Raw genomic sequence first — 20,365 nt, forward strand, 5'->3', positions numbered from 1 at the left:
GATTATTTGTTTTTCTTTATTATTTTTTGTTTTTGGGTTTTCTTTTGTTACGTATATGCCTCCTAAAAAGCAGGATGTATACATATATATAGAATTAGTATTTATTATATATTATCATCCAAAATGGATGAAATAGTTTGTTTGTATTTTGTTTTTATAAATATGAGTTCCAATCTCTACCTGCAAGGGATCCGGTGCTAATAGACTGCTCTTTTTAGCTAACTATTAAACATATCATATCAAAATTTGTAGTTTACATTATATTAATATCCAAAGAGTACAACATATATATATATATATACTGGTCGTGTCATCTATGTAGATATTCTTACATGGTCAATGTTACAATTAGTAAGTTTTTTTTTAAAAAAAAACCTCTAAATCCTTGTAATTTTTCTATATATATATATATCTAAAACTCTCTACTTCATAAACTCATACGTGAAACATCTTTGTTGGTGAGAAATTATTATTATTATTATTATTATTATTATTATTATTATTATTATTTTTATCTTCTTTGGTGAGCTTGTTTAGCTAGCTCCATACGCCATTGGCAAGCTCCTTGTGACCGGAGAAGCTTATGCGAGGCTGGTGTGAGCTTGGTTCCATGGCTCCAGTGTAAGTTTTCTCAGTCTCAGCACAAGCTTGCCGAGGTCTGAGCTACGTGCATGTTGCAAGACATAATAGTGGCAGTCCATAATTAGTCCTACATCGGGGGCAGGAGGAAGAGGAGTTATTAGGTGTATGTAAGGGTTAGATTAACTCTCGTTATTAGGGCTTTGTTTGGATTGGCTTTTGGAAATCCCAGAAGTACTTTTTTATAAGTTAAGTACTTCTGGGTTCCAAAAATATTGCTTGTATTGGCTTTTCTGAAAAAACAGAAGGTGTAAAAAAGCTGCAAAACAGTTTTTTTCAAAAGCTAGTCATGACCAGTTTATGAAAAAAAGCTGTTTTTTAGCTTATTTTTATAACTTCTGCTTCTACATAAAAGCTAATCTAAACAGAAAATTCAAAAAGTGCTTAATTTACTCTGGATAAGCATTTTTTTTTCAGAAGCACTTCTACTAAACTAAAAAAAAACACTTTTTTTTGATAAGTCAACCCAAACAAGGCCTAGATCAGTTTTTTGGGGATGTGGATTCGATTTTTGTATGTATCATTGGTATTTTTATTGACATCTAGTCTGATGTAGATAGGGGACGTGGGCCCTCTATTGGGCGTTCGGGTTGGATCAGGGGCACATGTTAAGTTGGGGCCTCTTGACGAGAACATCAAAGTCACGGGCAGAAAGCTATGTTGAATAAAGCATAACAGTGGTAGCTTAGAATTAGTCCCACATTAGCTGGGAGCTAGAGTTATCATGTGTATATAAATATAAGCATTGGGTTAACTATTACCACTAAACTAGTCTTTTGGAAATGTGGATTCGGCCCTTGTGTTGGGTAAGCTTGCCTTATTCTCGATCTTAATGTAGTCTCATTAGGTGGGGTGCTAGGGTTCGGCAAAGGTGCCACTGTTGAATGAGCTCACCCTAGCCTTGCCCTCAGTCTAAGCTAAGAGAGGCTACTAGATAAGGCTTCCTAGCATAGGCATAGAGATGAGTGTGGGGTAAATTTTTAGTAGGTTATTAACTTTGGTTTATTTTCACTTTGATCATCGAATTTCAATTTGGTCGTTCTATTTTAATTTGATTTCATTGGGTAGTAAATCAAGGGATTTCGGCCCCCAAGTGAATGATGTGACTTTTTTTCGATGATATGGACACCTCCAATAGACTTAATAATATATCATGGGGGTGACTGACTAGGATTTTCAGACAATCATGTAATCAATTGAGGGTTGAAATCCTTGATTTTTTGCCTCGCTTGTGATCATAATAAATAAATTAAATAAATTAATTGTACCCCACACTATTTAAAATAAATTAAATAAAAATATATTAAATAAAATTGATATTGAGGGGTAATAATGAATAATATAGCAGATTAAACATGGATCTTCATAATATTATTGTTTTTAATTTTATATTATATTTTTATTGAATTTATTGATATATAATTATCAATTTTGTTTTGGATATCAATGTCAAAAACAATAGCATTAATAAATACAAATAAAACTTAACACATATGCAACCTCTCTCACAATCCCTGATAACAGACGCAACCCTTCTCTCAATATCCCTAAAAAAGAAAATTTCCCTCTCTCTCTCTCTCTCTCTCTCTCTCTCCATTATCCTAGGGGTTGTGGCACAACGAAATTATTTTATACTTTAATTATTTGTTTGATTATTTGTTGAAAAATTTTGATATTTGTTAAAAAAAATTGTTAGATATTTGTTAGATTATTTGTTATGAAAAATTTATTGTGAAAATTAATTGTAAATTTTTTTTAGATATTAGTTTGATTAATTGTTGTGAAAATTTTAATTATTCATTATGTATTGAATAATTGATTGTGAATTTGTGTTTAGTTTCTTTTTAATTGCATTATTTGTTGCTTTAGTTTTTAATTATTAATTGAGCTAATTGCTAATTGTGTAAATACGGAGATGCTTTTTACACTTTAGTTATGAAGGGAGAATGTACTTTTTTTTTGAGTAGTGATCCCACGGACTCGAGTCCGTGGGATCTGAGCTGCATCCGAGACGTGGCTGCTGTGTAGCCACGTCTTTTCATTTTTAAAAAATATTTTTCCTGGGTTTATTTGAGATTTAAATTTTAATAAAAATAAACAAAGGGCAGTATGGCCATTTACTTTGACCATACTGCCTTTTCTTCTTTTTTTCCCTGCGTCTTCTTCTTCTTTTCGTCCAGGCTTCTCAAATATTTGGATCTCAGGCTTCATCACCGCCAACGATGTTGATGCTGATCTCCCTGCAGTGTTCCATGGCCCCGATCTTGTAGCTTATGGTCTATGCGATCCGCTGATCCGCTTGAACTATGGATGTGTGGCTGGGGCGAGAGTCGGTTGAGCACCGAGCTCCTCAAGGTTGTGGAAAGGCTTGGTTTCAACACTCCTTCGCCGATCCAGATGGCTTGTGTGGCACATGAATCAGCTACCCAGAAGGCAAGAATGGGATTGTTTGAGTTAATGGGTTAATGGGTTGTTTGAGTTTGCTTATGGATTGTATTGATTTCATATAAATGAAAAGGCAATGATATGGGTTTTTTGAAATACAGTGAAATGTTGGTTGTTTGAGTTTGCTTATGGATGTAATTAGAAGAATATGGATGTAATTAGGAGAAGAGTATTTGAGAAGGTTCTGGTTATAATGCTAGCTATCTTGGCACAACAGATGCTTGATGAAATGCCAGTGTGACAAAGTTGTTAGGATTGTATTGATTTCATATAAATAGAGCAATGATGAATAGAGAAGGCATCTTTGGCCTGAAAATTCTCTCTTCTTCTCCTCTATTCCCTCTCATCCCGACCTCCTTCCTACCTTCCTCCAAGCTCTTCTACTCTGAAATTCTGCCCAGATCTCCATTTCAGGCTACAGATTGCCTGAAATTCTGCCCAGGTCTGGAAAAACTGCAGTTTTGTCCTTCCAGGTCTTGATAGTTACAACTCAAGCCTAAAAAAAACCTAGGAAATGTTCAGCAGTGAAAGGAAAATCTAAAGAGCAAACCATATCTAACAAATCTTTTACACAGGTTGAATCACCTGGACTTGGTTTTAGTTGACATCCACTCATAAACATCAGGTTTGATCTTCTTGATAACATCCGCTCTGATCTGAACATATTAGACCCAACCAAAAATGATAAAATGATGATGAAAATGACATCTTCAATCATAATTGATGCTTCACTTCCAATACTAGAGCACCAACCTGGTAGCAGTATCCTGCCATCACACTTTATACAGTACTCAAAATGCAACAAAAATGATTGGCATGAGAAACAATCTAGTGAAAGAATTGCATATCGCATTTTGATTATGAATTTAATTCTGGATCTAATTCCAAGAGCAAAAGGTGTGAGGCACGTTCTCATCCTCACGGCAAGCATGAGAATGGTCATATCCAGACCAATTACTTTCAGGGTTACCACAAAACAACTTTTTGACTGGTACCATTTAACTTAATTCATCCCATATAATGATAGAAACAAATGGAAAAGTTGAAGAATTCCTCTCAGTTTTCCGCTAGAATGTTTTCTTCTTGGTGAGTATAGTGATCAGCAAGAAGAGGAATCTTGAGTTTTAATAAAACAAATATCACAATATTACAAGGGTTCGAATCCAATCCGCTTGAAATTCTGCCCAGGTCAAAGATTCAATGTGAGATACCTGCAACTTGCAACCTGCCTGAAAAAAAAAAATCATTCCTAGTTTACTGAGAATCTTATAATTGCATCAACGAGAACAAGCTTTGTAGCAACAAACTCCATACTGCCCTCAATCACGACAGTTCATCAATTCCACTAAACATCAAGCAAATCAAACAAAATAACAGAAGAACACCAATTGAAGATAACCAATTCAGTAGCTCTCACCATTGAATCTGTTCAAAGAAAAAAAAAGAATGAAAACTTTATCAATGACAATATTATAAATTATAAAATAGTTAAATACAATAACTAGGTTTGAATGAACTTAATGGCTTCAGCATCATTACCTTGGAAAATATTGAGTATAGTAGATCAATTCTATCCATTTTGGCTCTCAGTAAAGGCAGGCTGAAGTGTAGCATTTTCCTGTTCGAAGGAAGTATACAAGGATTATTATTATATACATGACCAACAATAAAGCATGTACATGTTAATAAATCACAATAAAACTAACCTTGATTGATACACTTGAATTCTTTCCCATAGCAACTTTGGCCTTTCTTTTCTTGAGATTTTTCTCCCAAAATGCTTTTTTTTCTTCCACCACTTCCTTTGCATTTTGCTAGTGGAGGGTCATGGATTGTTACTTCGGTTGACATAATCGTTTGTTGTGATAAACACTTGTCAATGTTGTTATTTGGAACTTCAAACTTTTGCATTTTAATAGCCTTGTCAACCTCTTCTCTTGTCTTCCTTAACCAATGCAAAGCCACTTTATAAACTTCCGTAGAGCAAGATCCCTTGGTTGCAACTTCTTGTGATTCATGAGAAAGGGTGCTATATCAAGTGTTAAATGAGTATAGCAATCTTCTTGAACTTCTTGACCTTCTTCATCAAAAAAATTTTTCCACATTTTTGCATCTCTTGTCCAACGGGTTAACATGTATTCTCTTGGAATCTTATCCACATTAGCCACAATGAATACCTTCAATATATGACGGCATAAGAAACCCGCAAATTCAAACTTGCAATGACTACATCTCACAAGTAAAACCCAGATTCGAGCACATTTTTAATAAGTCTAACTTCTTTTTACGGTATCCAACATTTATATGAAGCTATATTCCCATTCTCTTCAATTTTTTCACACTTGTACCGAAGACTTCCAAGTAGTTCTTCTTGAAATTTAGCAAAGATAGCCGGTGTGTACAGTTTGCTTGCTTCTTCTTCAATAGGCATATGAAGTATTAAGGATGGTTGCATATTATTCATTTTAAAATCAGATTCAATTTCTTTCTCTCGACGCCTAATTAGTGCCTTGTCAACACCTTGAACAAACTCCAACAATAACATTTTTCTACTCAAAAACCCTTTGAAAAATTTGTTTATACTTTCACTTCGTTGAGTTGTACACATATCCGCATAAAAAGAATTCATGCGACAACACAGGAACCCAATGTTGGCGCTTCCTATACATTCTCAACATCCAATCATTTTCATTCAAATCATATTTAGTGAGCAATTCACTCCATTTTTTTTCAAAGTCTTCAATAGTTTCAGGACTCCTTACACAATAAGACAAATCTTGTCCAAACTTAGACCCCCTTGTGAATAATCTCCCTAAGTGTCGCTTAGCATTTTGAAAAATATGCCATAGGCAATATCGATGAATGGTATATGGCAAGACTTTGGCAATTGCACTACTAATGGCAGAATCTTGATCAGTCATAATTACTTTGGGATGACTTCCTTTCATTGCTTGTAGCCATTTCTCAAGTACCCAAACAAAAGAGTATTCTGTTTCATCAAAAATCAGTGCACAACCAAATAATACAGTTTGAAGATGATGATTGACACCTACAATTGGAACAAATGGCATTGCATATTTATTTGTTCCGTAAGTTGGATCAAGGCAAACAACATCTCCAAAGTAGCCATAATCCATTCTACATCTTGCATCACTCCAAAATATGCTTGTTAATTTCCCATCATCATCAAGTTGGATTGCATAAAAAAAATGGGGGTTCTTTATTTGCATTTCATTCAAATAATTCAACAACTTTTGTGAATCTCCCACTGAGAATTCTATTTTTCTTCTTGTGCGCATATAATTCCTTGCATCTAGCTCGATAAATCCAACATTTCGACTCCCTTGAGATTCTTGTGAAAGATAATTCATCATGAGGTTGGTTCTAATGACCGACTGTCTCATTTTATCAATCATACCTTTTTGACTTTCACCGATTTTTCTATGTGATGGTAAAAGATGACATTTTCTTGGAGTTGCTAAGATATGGTTGTGCTCCTCCACAAACATCGAAACCACCCAAGTTCCGTCCGAGTTTTTGTTTACTAAAAGTTTAGCTTTACAACCACAACGTGTTTCACCCCGATGCCTCTTCTTGTCACCTTTAGTCTTCTTGAATCTTTCTTCTCTATAACCTTCTTTAGACCAGTGCAAGCGTCGCCCAATGACATTACCATCTTTTTTCTGATTTTCTTATTGCTTCTTTTCTCACACTAAACCCTTTTTTGTATGCATATTGATTATAATAGTCATATGCTTCATCCATTGAATCAAAAAGCATACCAACATGTGGCGCAAGAAAAACTTCTTGATTAATATCTTCAGTAGCTTTTTCAATGTTATCTTCTTCTCCTTGTGCTTCATTTGATTCATGGAGTTCATCTTCATTTATAGGTTGATTTTCATTTTCTTTCTCCGACTCAAATTCACTTGCATTATAAATATGGTCTTCCACTTCCCATACATCCAGATATGAACTTTGTGCCTCACTAGTACTGGCCATATTGGACAAAACTAGAAACATAATTCCCAATAAGAACAAGGAGAACATTGAAAATTATTTTAGTAAAATAAACTTCAGCTAAAGAAAAGTATAAGAACATACCAAATAACAAGAATAGGCACAAAATCAGCTTTAGATTCAATCAAACTCAACCTCCTTGTTTTTCTAGGCAAATAAAATACTAAACCCTATTAATATCTCCTAAAATTTGAGAGTGAGTTTGCATCTATATATTTATATATATATATATATATAGAGAGAGAGAGAGAGAGAGAGAGAGAGAGAGCTTACTTGTTTAATTAGGCACAATTGTTGTGAAATATTTGAGAAGCCTGAGATCCAAATATTTGAGAAGCTCCAGACGAAAAAGAAGAAGAAGACGCAGGGAAAAAAAGAAAAAAGGCGAGTATGGTCAAAGTAAATGACCATACTGCCCTTTGTTTATTTTTATTAAAATTTAAATCTCAAATAAATCCAGGAAAAATATTTTTTAAAAATGAAAAGACGTGGCTGCACAGCAGCCACGTCTCGGATGCAGCTCAGATCCCACGGACTCGAGTCCGTGGGATCACTACTCCTTTTTTTTTTGTTGATGTGAGCACTGCAACACAGCAACATAATTTTTGAAATATTGATTATTATAATCCTAACCTTTAATTACTACAATTTTTTAATATTTATAAATTTCTAAAAATTGAATTGAACATCCCTTAATTTTATTTCTAATTCCACCACTGTTTGCTGTGATGATAAAGTCAATGTCATACAATGATAAAATAATAACAATTGATAAATTTAATCAAATTTATCAATTGATTAAATGGAAATGATTTTAAATTCTAAGAACTAATCATAGGATATTGGAAATGTCTTACTATTGGAAGAAACTTTTTTCTTAATATAGCCTACGTTTTAATCATGTAGGGTAAATTTTTTTAGTAAGTTACTAAACTTTGGCTCATTTTCACTTTGATTACCGAACTTCAATTTGTATCAATTTGGTCACTCAACTTTAATTTCATTTCACTTGGTAGTAAATCAAGATATTTCAACCTCCAAATGAATGATGTAGCTCTTTTTCGATGATGTGGACATCTCTAATAGACTTAATAATGTGTCAATGGGAGGACTGACTTAGATTTTTAGACATCCATGTAATCAATTGGGGATTAAAATCCTTGATTTATTACCGGTTGAAATCAAATTAAAATTGAGTGACCAAATTAATACAAATTGAAGTTCAGTGATCAAAATAAAAATGAGCCAAAGTTTAGTAACTTATTAAAAAATTTACCCAACCATGTGCCTAACCATGCCCACCTTGGAAAGTGGTGATGGAAAGATTTGCTCAGGGCATTATGGGAGTTGGTCATAGTTGATCCACTTCAACTAGTTCTACTGCAAACCTATATGTCACCTTCATCAAGCCCTTTTGAGAAAGAAAATCATGTTTGTGGGCAAGATCCTACCTGTCTTCTGTGTTTGATTGCTCCCTTTCATTAGAAATAGCAGGGGAGAGCATCGCATTTATTTAGGAAAAAATATGTTGTTGTTGTTATTATTATTTTTATTATTATTTATACATTTTTCTTGGTTTTTTAAGGCATTTTTAAAAAATATTATTATAAATATATTATTTTTTAAATAATCACAAAAGTCAAACATTTTTAAATCTATTTAAGTTAATGTTTTTTTAATTTTTTTAAATGGTGATTATTTTGAATTATTATTATTATTATTATTATTATTATTATTATTTTGGTTGAATGACTTATTTGTAATTTAAACAACAATAATTTCATTTAAGTACAAATAGAAGATAGTCAAATACAGCCATAACTTATTTTACATTATATATTTTTACCATGTGTCGGACAAGTAGTTTATAATTTCTGGTTGTTTACAGAAAAAGTATAAATTATGCCTCGTAGAATTAGGATTTTTATCCATGTATATATATTTATGTCTAAATTTTGGTCATTTTATAATATGACGTTCTATAGGTGAACCGTCTTTAATCCCAGGTTGCCAAAACAAATAGTTTTAAATAATTTAAAGCACAAATAAGTTAAAAAAAATGCAAAATAATTCTTTTAGTAATAATAATAATAATAATAATAATAATAATAACATATTTTTCCAAAATTAATGCGGTATAAAAGAAATATAAATTTTTAAAAATGACTGATAACTTAAAAATTGTTTTGAAAGACAATATTTTATTTTTGTGATTTTTAAAAGAGAAGGGTGTTAATGAGAAAATGTCAAGATCTTAGTATTTTTTAAAGGTCTTTTCATCACTTTGGACATGACTATACTTGATGTGATGTTTTTAAACTCATGATGGTAAATAAATTTTACATGAGGTTATTTTGACAATTAAAAAAAATCGGAGGATTATATTGAAAAAAGTCCATCTTTTAATGTAGTTTTACCATTTCCTTAATGACAAAGTGAAAGACAAAGGTGGAGAAATATTTTTAATTTATTTTTTATTTATTTCAAAGAAAATATATTTCATTGATTGTGTATTTGATAATACAATCATGTACCTATTTATACATAAGTCTAGTATTTACAATAGAAAACTAAATAAAGGAGAATATTATAATTACTATCTTTATATAATTGATTGATCTTCAAATCATACCAAAGAATGTATAATTGATTAATTCTCAGATCATACCAAAGAATGTGTGATTGATTAATCCTCAAATCATGCCATAGAATATTATGTGATTACACAAAAGAATTAGATGCATTGTCTCCTCTATTCTTGGGAAATGTTCCAACCCTTGGAAAGTCATTTTGTTCAATTGGTTTGCTTGAGATAACAAAATCCTTACTTTTGACAATCTAACCAAAGGGGGATATGCAATTGTTTGCCTACATCCACTAGTGTCCTTTGCCATGAGGCGGTGGAGATAGTCGGCCACTTTTTTCTTTGGTGCCTCTTTGCTGGCCACATCTGGCACCATTTTGGTCACATCTTTAGTTTGATTAGGCTCCCAAACTCTTTGTCAAGGTTTGGTCTGTTGAGTTTTGCACAGCAAATGCTTCTTGATGTAAATAAAATAATTTTGGGTACTAAACTGAACAATAAATGAAATCAATCAAGCAGACACAAAATTTACGTGGAAAACCCTCTTATTCAGAGGGAAAAAACCACGGGCCAAACTCCGAATCAAATCCACTATTCAAAATCAACAACTACAAAAAACTCTCAAGCAAATGCACACTTGAGATCACCACCAATAATGGAGAAATAAAAATAATAACTCTAGAAAACCCCATTTCTTGAATGATCACACCAAGAAGAAAAAAAAACTAGAGAAATTACCCTCCAAGATTGCTCCAAACAAACTTGCCGATTTGAGTAGGATTCAATAAAAGAAGATATGCTTTCTTTATCTTCCTTCTTCCAATGGACACAGAGAACAAAACCACGCTTCTTTTTTTTGTTTTTTTCTCACTATCGATGCCTTCTCAATAGCCACATATTTATGTTTAGGGTTTCTTTTGCATTTTGCCCTGTCTTTATTACTAATAATAAATGGGCTGGATCGAAGTTTGGCCACCAAACCAACAATCTCCCCCTCCAGCCCATGGGGAGATGTCCACACTTCAACTCTTCATTTGCAATTCAGTCCCACTGCCTTGGCACATAACTGATGTTTATCACGAGTCACTGCCTTAGTCAACATATCAGCTGGATTTTTATCAGTGGGGATCTTCGTCAGACATATTTCTTTCTTATTTATGGCATCACGAATCCAATGGTACCTCACATCAATATGCTTGGTGCGACAATGATATGTGGCATTCTTGCTTAATTCTAATGCACTCTGGCTATCACAATTAACCATATATTCATCTTGTTTCAAGCCCAATTTTTGAAGAAATCTTTTCATCCAAAGCATTTCTTTGCCTGCTTCAGTCAAAGCAATATACTCTGCTTCAGTGGTGGATAAAGCTATGCATTTTTGTAACTTGGACTGCCATGAAACAGCTCCCCCCCGGCAAAAGTAAACACAAACCCTAAAGTTGACTTTCTATCATCAAGGTCACCTGCCATATCTGCATCTGTGTATCCTTCTAGAATTGGTTCTGAACCTCCAAAACCTAAACACATCTTTGAAGTACCTCTCATATATCTGAAGATCCACTTCACAGCCTCCCAGTGTACTCTACCTGGATTAGAGAGAAATCTACTGACTAAACCAACTGCATGAGCAATATATGGCCGGGTGCATACCATAGCATACATAAGACTCCCAACTGCAGACGAGTACGGAATTGCTGCCATATCTTCCTTTTCTTCTTGAGTAGTAGGACAAGATTTCTTGCCAAGTGTAAAGTGATTAGCAAGAGGTGTGCTAACTGGTTTAGCACTATTCATATTAAATCTACTCAAAACTCGCTCAACATACTTCTCTTGTGACAACCACAACTTCTTAGCTTTCCTGTCACGAAGAATTTGTATGCCTAGAATTTGTTGTGCTGGCCCTAAATCTTTCATGTCAAAAGAACCAAACAACTCATTTTTTAAAACATTAATCATGGAAATATCTTGTCCTACTATCAGCATATCATCCATATATAACAGAAGGATGATAAATTTACCATCTGGAAGCACTTTAAAGTACACACAATGATCTGCATCTGTTCTAATATAGCAATGACTTATCATGAAAAAGTCAAATTTTTTATACCATTGTCTTGGTGCTTGTTTCAACCCATATAAACTCTTCTTTAACCTGCAAACCATGTGTTCTTTCCTTTTAGCTTCAAAACCTTCTGGTTGATCCATGTAAATTTCTTCTTCCAAATCACCATGAAGAAATGCTGTCTTCACATCTAATTGCTCAAGCTCAAGGTCCAAACTGGCAGTTAATTCAAGAATAACCCGAATAGAGCTCATCTTCACAACAGGAGAGAAAATCTCATCAAAGTCAATTCCTTGCTTCTGATTAAAACCTTTGACCACCAAGCGAGCTTTATATTTTACTATCTTCTCACCATCCATCTTCAACTTAAACATCCACTTGTTCTTCAAGGCTTTTCTATCTTTAGGAAGCTCGACAAGCTCATAAGTATCATTTTTCATTAAAGAATTCATCTCCTCATGCATAGCTTTTATCCAATAAGCTTTTTGTTTGTGATTTTGAACTTCTTGAAAGTTTTTCCGCTCCCCTCTTGATAGCTCGTAATATACTCGAGCCGGGATATCTAGTAGATGGGACGATGTTCTCGGTCGATCTTTCGAGTGGGGTTCTTCTCTAATTTCAAGTTGAAGTGACAACTCCCCTTGCTCAACACTATCATCGACATCAATCTGTTCAATCATATCATTAGATCCATGCTCTTCATGTAATTCCTCGTCATTTGTGATAGTCTACGTTGGAGTAGCTGCACTGAAAAAGAAATGTCACTATTCTTCTCCGATGTTTCAAAAATCAGCCAAGGTCTTATATTCACTGGAAGATAACATCTCGGATCTAAAGACCTTTTTTCTTCACTGGATCCCATAGCCTGTAACCAAACTCTGCATCTCCATAACCCGGAAAAAAATGCATGAAATAGCCACATCATCAAGTTTACATCTTTTGCTCCTTCGGTACATGTGCAAAAGCTTTGCATCCAAATACCTTCAAATGAGAGTAAGTAATATCTCTCTCAAACCATACTCTCTCAGGAACATCAAAATTTAAAGGTGTTGATGGAGATCGATTCATTAGGTAGCAAGCTGTGTTAAGGGCTTCACCCCAAAATGGCTTAGGTAGATTAGCCATTTTTAACATACATATGAAATTCTCCATAATGGTTCTGTTTGTTCTTTCAGCTACATCATTGTCTTTGTGGAGTACCGAGACATGTCTTTTTCATGTCCGATGCCATGCTCCAAGCGGTAATTTTTCAAACTCTTTTTGAAGTGTATTCACCCTCTATTGTCATCTGCGAAGACACTTCGAGGATGCCCCCTTCTCTCTTTCTACGCCATGACATGACCTTTGCTTGAAGTAATGAAACACCGGTCTTTTTGATTTCAAAACAAACACCCAAACCTTTCGTGAAGCATCATCAATAAAAAGTAACAAAATATCTACCACCCCTAGAGTTTCCACATCAATGGGACCACATACATCAGAATAAACTAACTCAAGAACATTAGTTTTCCTTTCAGAGGACTTACTAAATGAAACTTAATGTTACTTGCCAAATAAACAATAATCACAAGGGTTTAAACTCATACCTTTAGCAAAGGAAATGAGAGACTTCTTTGCCAAAATCTGCAAGCCTTTTTCACTCATATGTGCTAACCTCTTGTGCCACAAATCTAGGGAATCGTCATCTTCAATTGCATTTAAGTCATCTTTAATCATCATCAGTTGAGTCTTGTATAATGTATGACACAAAGTACCTCTGGCAACCACCATTGAACCTTTAGTAAGTTTCCAATTCTTATCACCAAAGATATTGAAATAACCTTCTAGGTCTAAAACATGAGTAGTAATCAAATTCAAACGCAACTCTGGAACATGTCGTACATTTTTTAGAATCAATGTACAACCAGCATTTGTCTCCACACAAACATCACCAATACCCACTATATCTGCATAACTGCTGTTACCCATCTTTGCTCTGCCAAAGTTTCCTGATTTGTATGTAGTAAAAACTTCCTTCTTTGATGTAGCATGGTATGATGCTGCTGAATCAATAACCCACTCAACATAAGAATCAGTAACTTGGCTTTCATCCTCATTAAAGAAAAGTACAACCAGCTCTTCTGCTTCAACAGATACAACTGCAGTGGTATTTTGATCATCTGTCTTCTTTGAATTCTTCTCATCATTCTGTTCTTTTTTCCAGATCCTGCAGTTTCTTCGCATATGCCCTTCTTTGCCACAATGATAGCAAGTGAATTTGCCTTTTAGATATGACTTGCCCCTTGACTGAGAGCGCCCTTTAGGACCTCGACTCTTACTCATACTTTTGTTCTCTGCAACTGTAACAAGAACCTGTGAAGTATCAATGCCCATATTTTTCCTTCTTGTCTCCTCATTATAAAGACTATCTTTTACCATAGATAATGATAGGACACCATTCGTAGCAGAGTTGCTAAGAGACACTACCAATGTCTCCCAACTGTAAGGCAAAGAACTCAAGATCAATAATGCCTGCAATTCATCATCTAGTGTTATTTTCATGATGCTCAACTGATTTACCATATCTTGAAAATCACTCAGGTGTTCAATAATTGATCGTCCATCTCTAAGCTTCAGATTCACAAGCTTTCTGATAGCAAAAGTTTTCATTTGAGCATTCTTCCTCTCATACATATTTTCTAATTTTTTCCATAACACCTGTGCATCAACTTCTTTGCTTATATGATGATATACACTGATATCAACCCACTGTCGGATAGTTCCTACAGTCTTCATGTGCATTTTCTCCCAATCATCATCAGATTTTTCGGTTGGCTTAGTAGCTCCTAATTTAATAGGATCATATAAATCCTTGCAATAAAGAAGGTCCTCCATCTTTGACTTCCAAATTGAATAGTTTGAAGCCGATAATTTCATCATTGTACCCGCAAAATCCTCCATTTCAATTTACACCAAGAAACACCCGGATCAACAAACCTCACGCTCTGATACCACTTGTTGAGTTTTGCACAGCAAATGCTTCTTGATTTAAATAAAATAATTTCGGGTACTAAACTGAACAATAAATGAAATCAATCAAGCAGACACAAAATTTACGTGAAACACCCTCTTATTCAGAGGGAAAAAACCACGGGCCAAACTCCGAATCAAATTCACTATTCAAAATCAACAACTACAAAAAACTCTCAAGCAAATGCACACTTGAGATCACCACCAATAATGGAGAAATAAAAATAATAACTCTAGAAAACCCCATTTCTTGAATGATCACACCAAGAAGAAAAAAAAACTAAAGAAATTACCCTCCAAGATTGCTCCAAACAAACTTGCCGATTTGAGTAGGATTCAATAAAAGAAGATATGCTTTCTTCACCTTCCTTCTTCCAATGGACACAGAGAACAAAACCACGTTTTTTTTTCTCACTATCGATGCCTTCTCAATAGCCACATATTTATGTTTAGGGTTTCTTTTGCATTTTGCCCCTGTCTTTATTACTAATAATAAATGGGCTGGATCGAAGTTTGGCCACCAAACCAACATGGTCATCTTGGAGGCTTCTTCTTAGCCCCCTTTCTAGGGACATATGGGATTTGTTGTGAGAGCTATTTTGTAGAATATTTGGCTGGAAAGAAATAATCATGCTTAAATCAATGCACATCATCACTTTGTTTAATCATAGTAATTTAGAATGCGGAAAGAACCAAACTGGAGGATGCCACAAAGACCATCTCTCATTTTTTTTTTTACTAGTACTGACCACCATTTGCCTGATCGAGTGGCCTCCCCACACTCATCTCCATACTTGCTTTGCCTATCCATGCTTTTGTTCTTGCCTAACCATTTTTTGCGTCTGGGCATTTTTATCCTTGTGCTTCCTTATTTCGGAAACTCTGTATCCCTCTCTTCTCTTATATTGTATATCTCCTGGTTTGTATCTGTAGTTTTCTCTTTTATGAATTTTGAATGGTCACTGATATACATACAAAAATATATATATATATATATATATATAAAAGGTAGCCACACCATTCACTTCCTTATTTAAATGCAACATGATATACATCAAATAGTACTTGTACAACTCATTCAAGGTCTCCATCATAGTAACAGAAGAGAAAAAAATAAAATAAAATTTTAAAAAAAAAGACACCAATGCCATATTGGGAAAAGAATATGCCATTAAATAATTTACTTCTTGAATTATATATAAATATACATACATACATATATGGCCCTGGACACAAGCCAATCCCTCACTTCATATAAAACAGAGATAAAGAGATAGAATGGAAGGAGAGATGGCCAAAAATTCTTCTTTATTCGAGACATATGGAACAAAGGGAAGGACACTCTACAAGCTCTATGCAAGCTTTATTTTCACATGTATCTTATCTATACTGTTCTATAGACTCACTCACATCCCTTTAGAACATTATAGTTGGACATGTGCATGGATTTCTTTGTTTGCATCAGAACTATGGTTTTCTTTCTATTGGATTCTAACCCAGTCAGTTCGTTGGAATCCAAATCATCATCAAACCTTCAAACAGACGCTCTTGCAAAGGTACATACATAATAAAAACTGGTTTTCTTCTTTCTGTGTATTTTTTTTTGTCATGGAAAGAAAGTGATTTACCAACTCTTGTTTTATGTAATAATGTATAGACATGGGAATGAACTTCCCGGAGTAGATGTATTTGTTTGCACTGCCGATCCGGTTGCCGAGCCGCCGGCTTTAGTGATGTCTACAGTGTTATCGATGATGGCTTACGATTATCCAAAAGAGAAATTGAGCGTGTATCTTTCAGATGATGCTGGTTCAGAGCTTACATTTTATGCTTTATGTGAAGCATGCAAGTTTGCAAAGCATTGGATTCCATTTTGCAACAATTTTAATGTTGAGCCAAGGTCACCAAATGCATTTTTCTACAAGCCCTGTCATTCTTCTTCTAATTTGCCTATCACTAAGGAGTGGTCCAAAATGAAGGTGATTAGTTTATTATTATTATTATTATTATTATTATTATTATTATTATTATTATTATTTTAAAGAATTTCAAGCTATATATAATTAGTAGCAAGTTCTTTTTTTGTAAAGAGGAGGAAGTATGAGGAGTAATATGGAAATAAAATCTGTAATTGGTAGTTTGCTCATATAGAAAATAATAAATAATTACAGTAGGAATTTTTTTTTGAAATAACAGTAGGAAAATTTTACATTTTCATTTTATATAATTGTTATTTAATTTTTTTGTAGGACATGTATGAAGATATGATTAACAACATTGATTTTGTTGTTAAACAAGGCAATGTTCCTCAAGAGTTCAAACAACAACAAGCATTTTCTAAATGGACTCCACAAATGACTTCAGGAAATCATGATGCCATTATTCAAGTATCGTTTTTATTCTTTATTTCTCATTTTTTAATAGATAGTGTACAATACCAAATTTTTTTTGGAGAACTTACACTTATTGTTATTATTTTATTTGTTATATAGATTTTAGTTGATGGAAATGGTAAAAATTCAATTGATATTGAGAGAAATTTATTACCAAGAGTAATTTATATGGCGAGGGAGAAGAGGCCTCAATACCATCACAACTTCAAGGCAGGATCTATGAATGCTCTGGTAATTTTTTTTATTTAATTTTACTTTTTATTTAATTAAATAAATCTTTAATGACAATATAGAAATCATTATTCTCATAACAAAAAATTTAAATTTTTCTCTCCACTAAAAGTATGAGTGACAATCGTTAAAATAAACAATCTCAATAAATTCTTTTGTAGATTATATATTTTTTTTATAAATTTAATATGAGTTTTCAAGACATATATATATATATATATATTCTTTTCCATTATAATATTAATTATTTTAAATTTTGTTTGAATTTGTAGATAAGAGTTTCATCAAAGATTAGCAATGGTCCAATAATATTGAATGTAGATTGTGACATGTATTCAAACAATTCACAATCAATTAAAGATGCATTGTGCTTCTTTCTTGATGAAGACAAGGGACATGAAATTGGGTTTGTCCAATACCCTCAATGCTTTGACAACATCACTAAGAATGATTTATATGAGAATTCCCTCAATGTCATCAGCAAGGTGAGGATGTTTTAATTAACATTAATTAACCTAAATATAAAGAAAATGCCCTCAATTAATATATATATATATATATATATATATATATATATATATGTTTTGTTAATTAGATTGAGCTTCCTGGATTGGATAATTGGGAGGGAACACTATATATTGGAACAGGGTGCTTTCATAGAAGACAAGCTCTTCAAGGTAGAAAATATACTAAAGGTTACATTGAAGATTGGAATAGAGGAGTTGATAGAACATGTGTGGAAAGCGCTTGTGTTTTGGAAGAGTGTGTAAAACATCTTGCTAGTTGCACCTATGAGCATAACACCCTGTGGGGTAAAGAGGTATTTCTCATCACTCTCCATTTTATTTTTATCTTATTCTAAACACAAGAAAGTTTTTTTTTTAGTCTTTGAAATTTTTGATATGATTTATATTTTTACGTTAGTGCTTTCAAAATAATTTGTTGACATGGTGTTTGTATTCATGTTTGTGTTTTTATTTGTCTCTTGGAGTGATGTAATTGACATTTATTATCTTAATTACACATAATCAATAATAAATATTATATTATATTTTAAAAAATTTTAAATGTACCTTTTGTGTTTTCAAAATACTCAATATGATGTTTATACTAAGTTTATTTTTCGTTTGCATTCTTGTGAGACCAACATTTTAGAAAAACAGAAGTATATGTTTTGTAACATCATCCCAAAATAACTCTTATAGACTAAAAAAATACAAGAGAGAGACCATACTAAATAGAATAAATTATCAAAATGTCAAAGTATAAACATTAACTAGTGATAGATAAATCAATCTCATGACATGCATGCAGATGGGGTTGAGATATGGGTGTGCAGTGGAGGATATTCTGACAGGGATAACAATGCATTACAATGGATGGAAGTCCAAATACATGTATTCTAAAAGGAAGGGATTCTTAGGAGTAGCACCCACAACATTGGAACAAACTCTAGTGCAATACAAGAGATGGGGTGAAGGTAACTTACAGATATTCTTATCAAGGGATAGCCCTCTTTTATTTGGTCATCAAAAGATCAAGTTCGGTGCTTGCATGGGTGTTTCAATAAGCAATCTTTGGGCAGCTAATGCATTCCCTACTCTTAATTATCTTCTCATCCCTCCTCTTTTTCTACTCAATGGCATCTCTTTATTCCCAAAGGTATGCATTTCTATAAACAATTTAAGCTTATAAATATATTTATGATCATCAATATCTAACTTGTTCTATAACTGCATCCTAATTTAGGTATCATCTCCGTGGTTCCTACCGTTTGTTCTTGTGTTTGTTGCCAAGCATACATACAGCCTGATTGAGTCACTATATTCTGGAAATACATTCAAAGGATGGTGGAACTCACAAAGGATGTGGGTCTTGAAGAGAATAACCTCATTCCTTTATGCCACCATTGACAACATCTTGAAGCTCTTTGGTGTATCTAAGTTAGCATTCACCATCACGGCCAAGGTCAACGATGAAGATTCCTCAAAACGGTATGATCAAGAGGTCATGGATTTCGGTTCAACCTCTTCGATGTTTGTGATCATCAGCACTGTTGCATTGATCAATCTTTTCTGCTTGTTTGGTGGAGTTATGAGAATGATACTGAATAATGAAGGTAGTAATGATGATACATTGTTGATTCAAGTAGTGCTTTGTGGATTAGTAGTGGCAATCAATGTGCCAATCTATGAAGGGCTATTTTTACGTAAAGATAAGGGTTGCATGCCATACTTGGTCACCTTTGTTTCACTAGGAATTTCAATGCCTGTTTGCATGCTTAGCATGCATGGTTTAAGTTGTACCTGATTAGAAGTTAGTAGTTGATTATCTATTTGTATTTATTTGTTTGAAGTTTGTATGTTGCCATTTTATAAGATTTGAAGTTTGCAAAGTTTTTTTTTTTTTAGTAGAGGAGCCCAAAGGCTAATTTATTGATATAAAAGAAAACTGAAGACAAAAAAGCAACTCAAAATAACAACTGACAAAACTGGAACAAAGAAGAGAAAATTTGCTAAACAAAGAAAAAAGGAACCAACTAGAACTTGAAACTAGAAAGTTCAAAGCTTTTCATAACACCCATCTGGGAAGGTCTCTACCATGATGATGGGGTAATAACATGATGACTCTTGCCATGAATAGCCAGCTTAGTAGCCAGCCCAAGCCAGACCTGATAATTAGTACACAGAGAGTTAAGACCAAGAGGAACAACTTTCTTATACAAACCAAACACAAAAAAACAGCTTCTTTGTTATGGAAAATTCATACAAGATGAAATCAACCAGAAAAACAGAAATACTGAACTGCTTCACTAAAATAGAGATACCAGTTTGTATACAACTCTGATTCCTCTGAAATTCAATACATGAAAAAACAAAAACATGAGCAACAAAAGTCTAATACAAAGTTTTGGTCAAAACTCTCTCAGATTCACAGGAAAATTCACTGAACACACTCAAGAACAGGAAATTTCAGAAA

General features: G+C 33.6%; 1 protein-coding gene across 1 annotated transcript; it reads left to right on the forward strand.

Moving 5' to 3' along the window:
* Positions 1 to 16,003: 16,003 nt before the first annotated feature.
* On the forward strand, positions 16,004 to 19,764 carry LOC120251618 (cellulose synthase-like protein E6). The gene is made up of 8 exons (XM_039260209.1): positions 16,004 to 16,318; positions 16,420 to 16,741; positions 17,012 to 17,149; positions 17,255 to 17,386; positions 17,659 to 17,871; positions 17,982 to 18,206; positions 18,701 to 19,048; positions 19,136 to 19,764. Exons 1-8 carry the CDS (start codon positions 16,041 to 16,043, stop codon positions 19,694 to 19,696), a joined length of 2,217 nt encoding a protein of 738 aa, XP_039116143.1. The 5' UTR covers positions 16,004 to 16,040; the 3' UTR covers positions 19,697 to 19,764.
* Positions 19,765 to 20,365: the final 601 nt, after the last annotated feature.

This window comes from Dioscorea cayenensis, chromosome 3, assembly GCF_009730915.1.
Source record: "Dioscorea cayenensis subsp. rotundata cultivar TDr96_F1 chromosome 3, TDr96_F1_v2_PseudoChromosome.rev07_lg8_w22 25.fasta, whole genome shotgun sequence".
Taxonomy (NCBI): domain Eukaryota; kingdom Viridiplantae; phylum Streptophyta; class Magnoliopsida; order Dioscoreales; family Dioscoreaceae; genus Dioscorea; species Dioscorea cayenensis.

What these genes read in the sequence shown, in the direction of transcription:
- LOC120251618 (XM_039260209.1), top strand. Translation starts at nt 16,041, where the DNA reads ATGGAAGGAGAGATGGCCAAAAATTCTTCTTTATTCGAGACATATGGA. An exon ending in CCCTCAATGTCATCAGCAAG is followed by an intron (nt 17,872 to 17,981) that starts GTGAGGATGTTT and finishes TTTGTTAATTAG; the next exon opens with ATTGAGCTTCCTGGATTGGA. An exon ending in GCATCTCTTTATTCCCAAAG is followed by an intron (nt 19,049 to 19,135) that starts GTATGCATTTCT and finishes ATCCTAATTTAG; the next exon opens with GTATCATCTCCGTGGTTCCT.